Raw genomic sequence first — 12,565 nt, forward strand, 5'->3', positions numbered from 1 at the left:
CTTTTGTTTCCACTCTACTTGAATTCTGCGATGTTTTTTTTGATTTTTGTTTTGGTTTGTTTTGTGGTGGTTTTTTTGGTTGTTTTTTGTGGGTTTGTTTTTTGTTTCGTTTTGGGTTTTTGGCTTTTTTTTTCAGTAGATGGGAAACTCTCAGCTTGTTATGTGTAAAGAGTTTAGTAGACAAGGTTGCATTCTTATTTGAAAGTGGGTTTTCCTGAGGTATTGGTTGTAACAAAGAAGCATAAAAGTGTGAAATAACAGCATTTTACACAAAACTTTTGTTTAAAGATAACTGGGGTGGGGGTGTAGGGTTTGTGTGTGGAACATTTGTGGCATAAAAATCCAAACCCCTGAAATCCCAAACCATAGACTGACTATGAGAAACTCATCAAATAAATAAGTTAAAAGGATCCAAGAATGAAATTTAGTCCCTGGTTTTAATTTTTTGTTTTCTCCTATGGTGAATTAATATATGTGGCCTTGGTCTCCTATTATGCTGTTTATGGATATAAAGTAAAGCTAGGAGACTTAAGGTGGTAAAGGTGAACACAACTCTGTTGTACTCCTAGTAACTCCTAATAGAGTATTTCTTATTCTAGATATGTAAAATGTTATGATAAAGAGAACTATTTGCAATGGAATATAATCTGATTTTAATGTTGATTCATTTCAGGATGATAATTTTATTTTTTACATTCCCTCCTCCAGTTCAATAGAGTTTTAGAACTAGGTAGACTTTAAGTTATAAAAAAATGAGGATATTGTATTAAAAGTAAGGAATCAAGTCTGGAAGACAGCCTCAGTGACCTCAGCTGTCTCAGTGAGGTTTCAGGGGACTTAGAATCTTGCAAAAGTAAGCCTTTATTTGAATGAAATTTCCTGACAGAAAAATGAAATCTAGTGTTAATGAAAGAGACTGAGACATGAGGGTGTGAGTGGGTGGGTGGGGTGGCCATGTAAGGAAGCAGAAGTGGAAATGCATGCATGAATGATGGAGGAATGAAAACAAAACTCTTTTATCTCATTTAGTAAGAAGAGTCTATTGGCTAACATGGAAAGTTGTTTTAAAAATTGTCTGTAAAGACTGAAGAAAGGTTTATTTAATTAATAAAAGGTGGATATAAAATAGTTTTTTAAACCATCAGCTACAGGATAAATTATTTAGGTAGAATGAATAATTAACGTTCCCATTTTGGTAAAAATAAAATTTGGGGATTGGGGGCAGAAAAAAAAGAGGAAGAGGTATTTATATATAGAAATTATTTTTTTCTTTCTCCATAGGCCCACTGGGAAGGCCTCACAGGCAGGATAACTTTCAACAAAACGAATGGCTTAAGGACAGATTTTGATTTAGATGTTATCAGCCTCAAGGAAGAAGGTCTTGAAAAGGTGTGTAATATGTTTACCTCCAAAGTGGTTGGAAACAAACCAAAACTCCACCCCTTAAAACCAGTAGCATTTTCAATAACTTTTCGTGTGTTACATAAAAATATATACCTGTTCTCAACTTGATATATGATTTCAAATTCTTCTAGTAAAATCTGTTATCTTGATGTATGACAGTTAGTGGCCTTTTAACTGGGTGTTTCTAGCTGCAATCTTAGATTCAAGAGGACTGGGGAAGAGTGAATAGCTGGGTCTGCAGTCATGCATTAATATACTTTGTCTTCAATCTATATTGAGTTTAGTTTTACTTGTGATTCCAATACCATTTCCTATCATCATATATAAAGCTATGGGTATGTGTATTTGTTTTTTCTTTACATCTTACTAATTTAGGAAAAATTACCTCAAACAGAATGAAATAAAAAACCTTATTTTTGGCAATTTTCTATGTTTTAAGAGGAAACTTTGTTTCTCTTGGAATGCAGTTTCTATCTGTAAATAGTATCAAAAAATTAAGAATAAGTAGCCTGAGAATTTTATCTGTCTTGTGACATGAATTTTTCTTGTACAGAGATGGAGTGAAAGACCAAAGATTGAGAAATGCCTTTACTGTGTAGCCTAATATTGTGTATATTTGAATTGAAGGAAGCTTGAGAAGCACTTCCAGATATTTGACCTGCCTACATGACACCATGATGATCTGAAATCAGATCATCTTCCCTCTCTTCTCCAGCCACCCTGGGCAATGCAAGAAGCTGCTGTGTCTCATATTGTTGTGGTCCGCAGACACAGGTCTTGCAATTTGTATCTGCCTTGTAAATAGTTTGTATGTAACGGTGATGTTCATTGTTCTGAAAGTACGCTGTTTTCCTCCATCTTCAGGTAAAGTTTTATCCGCTGTTGCCCCAAGGTGATCTTGTGGCCACAAATATAAAGATAAATTAAGGGAAGGCACATTGCTGCAGAGTTGCATTCATTTAGTGAACAAGCTAGCATAAACAACATATTTCTCCAAAACTTTTCCCCCAGTATTAGTTTTGCAATATTAATGTTCTCTTAATAGGAAGATTTTTTTTTTTAAAGTTCAGAAGCCATGAGCATTCTTTGAAACACTTGTATAGGTAATAAATTTTATAAAAATGTCCAGTGGCAAACCTGTGATTAAAGGATTAAAGTATATTTTAAGACACTGAAAAATGTGCTGATAGTAAAGTGTCTTCCTATGAAGCATTCTGTCCTGGTTTTGGCAGGATAGAGTTAACTTTCCTTAGGCTGAGAGGGAGCACAGCTAGACGGCTGTGTCCCGATTGATCACTGGAGCATTCCATATCATGTGACGTCATGCTCAGTATATAGGCGGACACATGCTCTCTTATGCTCGCTCGTTTTTGGTTTCTGGGTCAGCATGGCAGAATTTTCTAGTGCAGTTGGATCACTGCTGTGGGAGGGCGGGCTGCGCACCTGTCATGGCGCTCGGTAAGCCACTGCTGCATTTTACCCGTTTTGGACTTATTATTGTTACTGTTGGTTTTGTTACTATTAGTATATATATATTTTTTTATTCAACCTACTAATTTCTTCTTTTGTCCTTCCCCTATTTCACCTGCAGGGGGGAGGGGAGCAAACAACTGGCCATGTAGTTATTAGCTACTGTCTGAGTTCAAACCACAACATATTCTGTGAAGGGAGCTCTGAAAACTTAAAGGTAGAAATAACAATTTGTAATAGTGATTAGATTTGAAAAACAAATTAACTTTGTATACAAGTAGTATAGGTGCAATGCAACCTGTTTTCCCTAGTAGAAATGGAAATGGAAGAATTAATGTCAAGGGAATGGCTAAATAATTCAGTAGTGGCTGAAGAGTCTGCATGTAAGTGGTAACTGTTGAAAATGAGGAAAGGAAGTTTCTGTAATCTGGGATGGATTTAAGAACATTTTGTGGCATTTGAGAACCATCAAGCAACACGGAAAATAAAATCAGTTGACAATATATTAGGAGATATGTACCCCACTGAAAAGATAGAAATAAACCAAAAAGGTCTGCAGAGATTAGATATGGGAAGAAAATAAAATTCAACAGGAAATACAGTACTATAAAACACATAACAGAAAAAAAAAAAAAAAGGAACTTAGGAAACAGTGATAATGAAAGAAAGGTAAGAGACAACAGCAGAATTAGTTGTATAAGGATATGGATATTTTAAAACAACTGACATATGTCTGAGCTGTGTATACTGAGGTTCACTGAAAAGGAAGATACTTTTACCGCCTTCATGTCTCATTTTGGCCATGTGATAAAAGGGATGTGATAATATTAGTTTTTAACCAAAATGTGATGACAATTTTTGGAAAGAGCATTAAGAGTTAGTTACCATGTATTAGAAAAGTTTAGGAGTTAGGAAAGTGTTAGTAAAGAACGATGAAAAATGTTACACAGGTTCAAAGATACATATGAGGGAGAGCAGAGTGGTTTCTGTAGGGTGTAATGAGATGAGGAAAAGGAAAATTAGGGTGCATGCACAGCTGACTGAATTACTGAGTAAATATTTGGAACGTATAGGGTATTTTACCGAGAAAGAGAAATCAGTGCTGACAAATAAATGTTTTTCTTCGAATAAAAGTTGTTATTCTGAAAGAATACAAATACTACTCTTCCTGAATCCAGGGTGAATCGTTAAAATCTAGAGCAGGACACTTCCCAGTAGAGAGAGTACATTTTAGCTGTTTTTTTGTTTTTTTGTGTTTTTTTTTAAATATCTGTCTCAAAGTTGGATTTTTTTCACAAGATTGTCTTCTATTAAAGTTATGATGAATCCCTCTCCCTTCTTTCAGTCCTCTGCCTCCCTCCCTTCAGACATGCACTCTCTTTACATCACACTCTTTCCCTCCTGCTTTCTACTGCTCTCTCCTTCTTTCCCTTCCCTCTTTCCTCCGCCTCCTTTTCCTACTTCTCTTCCTTACACCCTCACTGTCTGTTTCCCTTTCCATATAATCACTGTCCACTTGTCCCTCTTCATCTGTTTGCTCTTTCTATCCCCTTTCTCTGTTTTCTTCTTTCTTCAGGAGCCTTTCCTCATCACTGTGCTTATCATGTATGTTCCCAATGTTCTTCCCAAACTGCCATCTTGACAAGCCTCTCTGTCTATGTAATTAGAGTTTCTGGACAGTTTTGCTTTATTTATTTATTTATTCATTTTGAGAGAATATGGGGAGATGGGAATTACATGTGCCATATTATGTTTTGTATTTCCATACCATAAATAGCTATTATTTCATCTAACTTCTTTCCAAGTATGGGGGAACAACTTCTTATGTGAAAGACAACAGTTCAACACAACAATTTCAGATGTAATCTGTAATGCTTTTGGGAAAAATGAGATATCTTGAGGAGAAAAATATTTATGAAGGGGAGAGAAAGGAGTTATTGTGAAGTGTTTATAGAAAATCTGTTTTTCTGAGATTTTGTAAAAAAATGTCCTGGTTAAATTGCTGGGTTAATATAATGGGAAATGATCTAAATGATGTTTTAAGTGCAATGATTGCTGAAGTCAGTAACAACAGAAAAGTTGGTCATTGATTTAAAAGAGATGCCATGTGTGATTTTGGATTTGACATCAGATACCTGTTCCTGGAACTCTTGAATGAGAGGTGATAATCAAGCATCAATCAATAAGAAGTATGCACTTCTAAATAAAAAATTCATGTTTGACAAAAATGATAGCTTGTAAGATTAAAATGACAAAATTAGCAGGCGATTGCAGTGCTGCTAATGTAACATACACTGATATTTGCTGACAGTCACTCTGGACACACTGAAACTATTTGTGATTAAGTGTAGTGAAAATCCCAAACTGTGAAATTCCACTATAATAAGGAAATTATAATTTAAATTACAATCAATCAGTATTTACACAGTAGTTGTATCATGAGGAAAAGTATTCTATACTTCAGGGAGATAACAAATACCTGAATTTTATACCACTTTTTAATATGAAAATTTGTCACTGTAGAAGCATCATATTTCTTGAATAGAGATGTTAACAACAGATTTGAAATCTTGCTCAGGAACCTACTCACAGGATGAATATAAATGATACAAAATCACAGAATCGCAGAATCCACTAGGTTGGAAAGGACCTTGGAGATCATCCAGTCCAACCGTTAACCTAACAATGACAGTTCCCAACTACACCACATCCCTCAGTGCTATGTTGACCCGACTCTTGAACACCTCCAGGGGTGGGGACTCCACCACCTCCCTGGGCAGCCCATTCCAACACCTAACAACCCCTTCTGTAAAGAAATGCTTCCTAATATCTAGTCTAAACCTTTCCTGGCGCAGCTTGAGGTCATTGTCTCTTGTCCTATTGCTTGTTACTTGGTTAGAGACTCATCCCAAATTCTCTGCAACTTCCTTTGAGGTAGCTGTAGAGGGCGATGAGGTCTCCCCTCAGCCTTCTCTTCTTCAGACTAAACACCCCCAGTTCCCTCAGCTGCTCCTTGTATGACATGATTGGTAATTCATGGTCCAGCATAAGATCTTGTTATATTTAGTATCTTTATTAATGACCTAGGAAAAAACAGCAAGCGAGTTTTGTAAAAGTTAGAGTAAAAAGAGATAACAGATCTAGGGAAGCCAGAAGTATTAACATGATATTTGGCAAAAAGCATATTGTTATTTCTGAAGAAAGAAAAATAAATGAAGAAATTTGTAAATGGAAATACATAAATAGGAAGAAATAATGTTACTCATTCTAGAGTATAAATAATTATTTTCTTGATGTAATCACCACTATTACTAACTACTCTACAAAATATATATAAAGATGGTAAACTGTAAACCCATTTGTCAATTCTTTGGGGGTTTGGTATGGTTCTGATTTTGACTACATAGACAGTTGATACCACTGTAGAAGGTCAACGATCCTTCCTAAAATGCTCGTGTCACCTCACTGTGACACCTCACTGTGTATGTACAGTTTTGATTGACTCAGAGCCAAAAAATTTTACTTTTCTTAGAAGATTTTTGAAGGAAATTCACAGGGAGGAATACTTGAAAGAATACTTGTTTATTCATAAAGATAAATTTATTTTCCTCAAACATGCTGAAGTAAGAAAGCTAATAATTGAATTTATGGATAACATTTCATGAGACTAACGCTCAGTAAACTGCTCTAAAGTATATGTAAACTCAGCAAATTTTGTTTGAGGAGTGTACAGTGATTCTTTTTGGGATGGTTGTGAATTATTGTACTGGTTTTGGCTGGGATATAGTTTCTTCATAGTAGTTTGTATGGGGCTACATTTTCGATTTGTACTGAAAATAGTGTTGACAACACAAACATGTTTCAGTTATTGCTGAGCAGTGCTTGCACAGAGGGCCTTTTCTGCTTTTCATGTTGCCCCACCAGTGAGTTGGAAGGGGACACAGCTGGGACAGCTGACCCCAACAGGCCAAAGGGATATCCCAGACCATATGATGTGCTCATCAACAAAACTGTGGGTTGAAGATTGGCAGGGGCTGCTGTTGTGCAGGAACTAGGTGGGTGTGAGTTGGTTGGTGGTGACCAATTTTTCATCACTTATTTTTCTTGGGTTTTATTTTCCTTTATTTTTGCTTTTTTGTGTTTTCTCCCCACCCCACCCCACCCCTTACAATTGAATAATTTAATATATTTTTTTTAAAAAAAATATTAAACTTTTTTTATCGTAAGCCACAAGTTTTCTCATTTCTACCCTTTCAATTCTCCTTCCCATCCCACTGGTAAGGAGGGAGTGGTTGTGTGGTATTTAATTGCTGGCTGGGGTTAAACCATGACAATTATATTAGATGGGTCTTGATAAAAGCAGTAGCTTTGAAGAAAGTTTAGGTGTTGCTAAGAAGAGACGACAAATTTGATTTTTTTTTTTTTTTTAATAACTTGCTGAACTGTGATTGGCATGACTTAGAATCAAATTTTTATGACAGATCACATTTTTATTTTAAAGAGGAAACATGCACTGTAGACATGTTGCAGAAGATAAACTAGGATCATGCTATATCGTTGAAAATAAATGGGATAAGAAGTGATTACCACTTCTTGTAATACTGTTAAATTTACAAAGCTACGTCTCAATATTCACCTGTGAACTTTTTTTTTTATGCAAGTGTAATTTATGCTACAACCTATAAAAATTTCCAAGTCTGAATATGCTTTTCAATTTAAATTATGCTTAACTTTATTCAGAAATTGATTGTTAATGATCAACAAACTTGAAAAAAGGAGAATCTGGTTTGAGGTTTGAGAAGGTTTATGTTTATTCTGATACAAAATGTATTGCTAAATGTCACAAAAATCCAGATAATCTTTGCAGAAGAGACTAGTAACTTTGAGTTGAAGTCCAGTAGAGCTTTCTTATTCTCAAGTTTCTAATAGATTGCTGAGTGAACTATATAAATTTTACATGAAGAATTACTGTAATCAGTACTCTCCATCCTAGATATAGGTCCAAGAATGTATCATAATTATGTCTAATTGTTCTCCTATATAGACCTATTAAAACTTTTAAAAAATTATTGTACATATTAACTGTATGTAGTGTTGGAGAGAAGCGGTAGTTTTCAGTATTCAAAATTTGAATTATTATCCATTCCGATTTAAAAGATCTGATATTTTTACTTAGTTTTTATTATTTGTCAAGTACTTTTTTTCTAGAGTAATGTTGCTTCACAAATCATGACAATTGCATTTTACTATGAAATGAAATTAAAATTTTTGTAAATAAATGCAATTGTATCAATATATCTTTTTGAGAATAAATGCTCAATATACTTGAATGCAAATAAATCTAATTAATTTTAAATTTGTGTGAACTTTAACAAAACTTTTCAATATTTTCTGAATTTTGTCCTTTGGTAATGACACTGATTTTTAGACACCTGGTGAGATTTAGTTTTGAAATTGTACTATTGACCTATTGAGTAGTAAATATGAAGATTATTTTAGAGTTTTATTTAAGTAATATAGGATTGATTGATGATTTGGAAACTTCAGACTGTACATGCTTAAAGGTGGATGGCAAACTTTTCTTGAGGTGCATGAGAAAAGAATCTCTAGATTAATCTAGTGCAGTGTTTTGTATCTGAAAGTGGCCAGTTGCAGAAGTCTAGGGAAGAATATAAGAAATTAGCAAGCATATTGCTGTACTCACCAGAACACTCCCAAAAGCTCAACTTACTGAAGTCTAAAGAGATGATTTCTTCATAGACACAGGTAACTTTCTAATCAACACACAATTCTGAGAAAATGATGACTCTACAGTCAGAGTTCAGGCATGTATTTCCTAGTTTTTCCTCTTTATCTACCTTTATCTATGACTGTCTCAGTGGTCATAATCTCCAATAAAAGAAAAAAAGATCAATTTGGTGTTAATTCCCTATTAGTAAGATGTTTGATAGTATCACAAACATGTAGTTTTCATTTGGATTACAGGTTTAAGACTTGGTCTATACAGTTATATAAAGGTTACTTTGCTTTGCCTCCACTGTTTTAGATAAGATGATGCAACTTAATTAAGAGACTGCAAATTACTTGATTTTTTTTCCTAGAAACTGTTTTAATAAAAAACAAAATAACAAACCAACAAAACAAAACAATGAAAAAATAGAGAACTGTGGTTTATCAAAGCAACAATAAAAGAATGAAAACTTCTGTCCAAACTTTCTGCAGGACTACAGTAACCTGATAGTTAATTATACATACATGAAAGCTTGGATGAAAGATTTTAATCACTCAAGTGTAGTCAGGAAACTCTATTTCATGTCCTTGAGAAGCACCTCAATTGCCATGTTACAGAATAGTCTATGATACTCGATGATGAGTCTTTTAGTTACTTCTGTTGGAATTATTTCAATTTGAATAACCTGATTCTTGACTAAACTAATGCTTTTCTCACAGAGATTCTTTGTCTCACTGTCGAGCACAATGTCACCTTCATGAGAACTCTTGGGTTTGGTCCTGTGCTATGGATAATAAATGTTAACAAGTTCAAATTGGCGTGCTCGCGCCAGGATAGTCTAACTATTCCGGGAACTCAAAGGGAAGAATAGGGGATCAAGGGCTTGACAGCCTCCAATGACTGTATTTACTGTGTGAACGTTCACTAAGGTGTATATTAGCATATCAATTTTTCAGAGAAACTTGAAAGTTTTTTGGAAATAAATGTAGTGCAGTAGAATTGTAAATTATCTGAATTTCAGTTATATGTAGTAAACTACCTTGATTTACTTTTTCTACAATTTTAGTATTTAAATTTTTGTAGTGAAAACACATTAGCAATTCTGTTCAAAAAGCTACTTTAAAATTAAAACGCTGCTTAAGAAAATAGAAAAGAATGAATTTTCTGCATTGTTTATGCACAGTTTTCTCTAGAAGGAGTAGCTTTGAGACTACGTTTATGTGATTAAGGATTTATACATAGCATTAGTATATCAGAACCTGTGGTAGAAATCGTTGAGTTTGAGCTCATTAGTAAAGATAATGCAAATAATGTCTTATATGAACATCTGATTTTTTGTTCTATTTCTTACATTTTTGATTAACAAAAATAGCAATACAAGTACATTATTTAGAAAAACAATTTATCAAGACAGAAATTTCTTTCTAAAATAGTGTTGATAGTTCTTATAGTCTGTATGGATGTAGTTAGATAAACCCCAAATTCTAACAGTTGATAATTATTCATTTGTTTCTGGCTATGGCTATGTTAAAAAGTAGGGGAGGAAGCATCTTAATTACCAACATGTTAGCTCTTTCCAAGATAAATTATGAACTTGAACTTGAACAAAGCATATAATTTAATGAATTTAGAATTTGAAATTGATCAAATAAGGGGATGGTGTTCCCTTAGAAATTTTTATGCTACTTGTGTATCTGAAGTTAAATCTTATAGAAATTAGTCCAGCTTCAATTATGTCAAGAAATGGCAGGGACAGACTCAGAAATCAAGTATAGTGATGATGGGGTTGAGACTATCTGGATTAGGTTATGGGCCAATAAAGCAGATCTTGCCGCGGGAGTCTGCTATAGACCTCCCAGCCAAAGCAGTGAGGTGGATGAAGCTTTCTATAAACAGTTGGGAGAAATCTCACGGTCACTTGCCGTTGTTCTTGTGGGGGACTTTAACATCCCGGGTATCTGCTGGGATCACAGCACAGCAGAGAGGGAACAATCCAGGAGGTTCCTGGAGTGTGTGGAGGATAACCTCCTCACACAGCTGGTGAGTGAGCCGACCAGGGAAGGTGCCCTCCTGGACCTGCTGCTTGTGAACAGGGAAGAGCCGGTGGGGGAAGTAAAGGTTGAAGATTGCCTAGGGTGCGGTGATCATGAGATGATTGAGTTTTCAATCCTTGGAGAAACAAAGAGAGGGGTTAGTAAAACTGCCACCTTAGACTTCTGCAGGGCTAACTTTGACCTGTTCGAAAGACTGATCGACAAAATCCCTTGGGAGGCTGCCCTGAAGGATGTGGGAGTCCAGGAAGGCTGGAGATACTTCAAGAGAGAAGTCTTAAAGGCACAGGAGCAGGCTGTTCCCACAGCAGGGAAAAACAAGCAGGTGGGGAAGGAGACCGACCTGGCTAAACAGGGACCTCTGGCTGGATCTCAAGAACAAAAGGAGAATCTATGACCTTTGGAAGAGGGGCCAGGTCTCTCATGAAGACTATAAAGATGTAGTGAAGTTATGCAGGGAGAACATTAGGAGAGCCAAAGCACAGCTAGAGTTCAACCTGGCTACAGCTGTTAAGGATAACAAAAAGTGTTTTTATTAATTCATTAACAGCAAAAGGATGATTGGGGAAAATCTCCCTCCTTTACTGGATGCAGAGGGAAACATGGTAACTAAGGATGAGGAAAAGGCTGAGGTGCTGAGTGCCTACTTTGCCTCAGTCTTTAGCAGTGGAACTGGCTGTTCCCTGGACACCCAGCCTCATGAGCTGGGAGATGGGGAGGGGAAGCAGAATGAGGTCAGCACAGTCGAAGAGGAGGTGGTCAGAGACCTGCTGCACCTCTTGGATGCACACGAGTCTGTGGGACTGGATGGGTTACACCCAAGGGTGCTGAAAGAGTTGGCAGATGTGTTCACCAAGGCGCTTTCCATGATTTACCAAAAATCATGGTTAACTGGGGAGGTGCCATTGGACTGGAGGGTGGCAAATGTGACACCCATCTACAAAACAGTCAGAAAGGAGGATCCAGGAAACTATAGACCTGTCAGTCTGACCTTGGTGCCAGGGAAGGTCATGGAGCAGGTCATCTCAAGTGCCATTAAAAGTCATTTAGTGGACAACCAGGGGATCAGGCCCAGTCAGCATGGGTTTATGAAAGGCGGGTCCTGCCTGACAAACCTGATCTCCTTCTATGACAGGATGACCCAACTATTGGATGAGGGAAAGGCTGTGGATATTGTCTACCTGGATTTTCAAAAATCATTTGATACAGTTCCCCATAGAATTCTCATAGAAAAGCTGTCTGCTCATGGCCTGGATGAGCGAATGGTCTGCTGGATCAAGCACTGGCTGGATGGACAGTGCCAGAGAGTGGTGGTCAATGGAGCTAAATCCATTGGTGGCCTGTTGCAAGTGGTGTTCCTCAGGGCTCGGTGTTGCGACCATTTCTGTTTAACATCTTTATTGATGATCTCGATAAGGACATAGAGTGTATCATCAGCAAGTTTGCAGATGACTCCAAGTTCAGTGAGGATAGGGAGGGTCTACAGAGGGACTTGGGTCTCTCTATATTGGATCAGTGGGCCAACATTAACGGGATGAGCTTCAACAAGGCCCAGTGCCAGGTCCTGCACTTGGGCCACAACAACCCCATGCATGGCTACAGGCTTGGGGAGGTGTGGCTGGAGAGCTGTCTGGAAGAGAAGGATCTGGGGGTTCTAATTGACAAGCAGCTGAACATGAGCCAGCAGTGTGCCCAGGTGGCCAAGAAAGCCAACGGCATCCTGGCTTGTATTAGAAATAGTGTGGCCAGCAGAAGTATGGAGGTGACAGTCCCCCTGTACTCTGCACTGGTGAGGCCACACCTGGAGTACTGTGTCCAGTTTTGGGCACCTCAATACAAGAGAGATATCGAGGTGCTGGAGCGAGTGCAGAGGAGGGCAACGAAGCTGGTGAAGGGCCTGGAGAACAAA

At 36.9% G+C, this 12,565-nt stretch overlaps 1 protein-coding gene across 1 annotated transcript in view; it reads left to right on the top strand.

Annotated features, from left to right (window-relative positions):
* The window catches only part of GRIK2 (glutamate ionotropic receptor kainate type subunit 2), a 439,062-nt gene that overhangs the window by 233,515 nt on the left and 192,982 nt on the right, over positions 1-12,565 (top strand). Inside the window, exon 8 of the mRNA XM_074923172.1 lies at positions 1,282-1,389. Within this exon, the coding sequence (XP_074779273.1) occupies positions 1,282-1,389 (108 nt within the window). The remainder of the gene's footprint in view (positions 1-1,281; positions 1,390-12,565) is intronic.

Source organism: Athene noctua, chromosome 1 (assembly GCF_965140245.1).
Source record: "Athene noctua chromosome 1, bAthNoc1.hap1.1, whole genome shotgun sequence".
In the NCBI taxonomy this organism is placed as follows: Eukaryota; Metazoa; Chordata; class Aves; order Strigiformes; family Strigidae; genus Athene; species Athene noctua.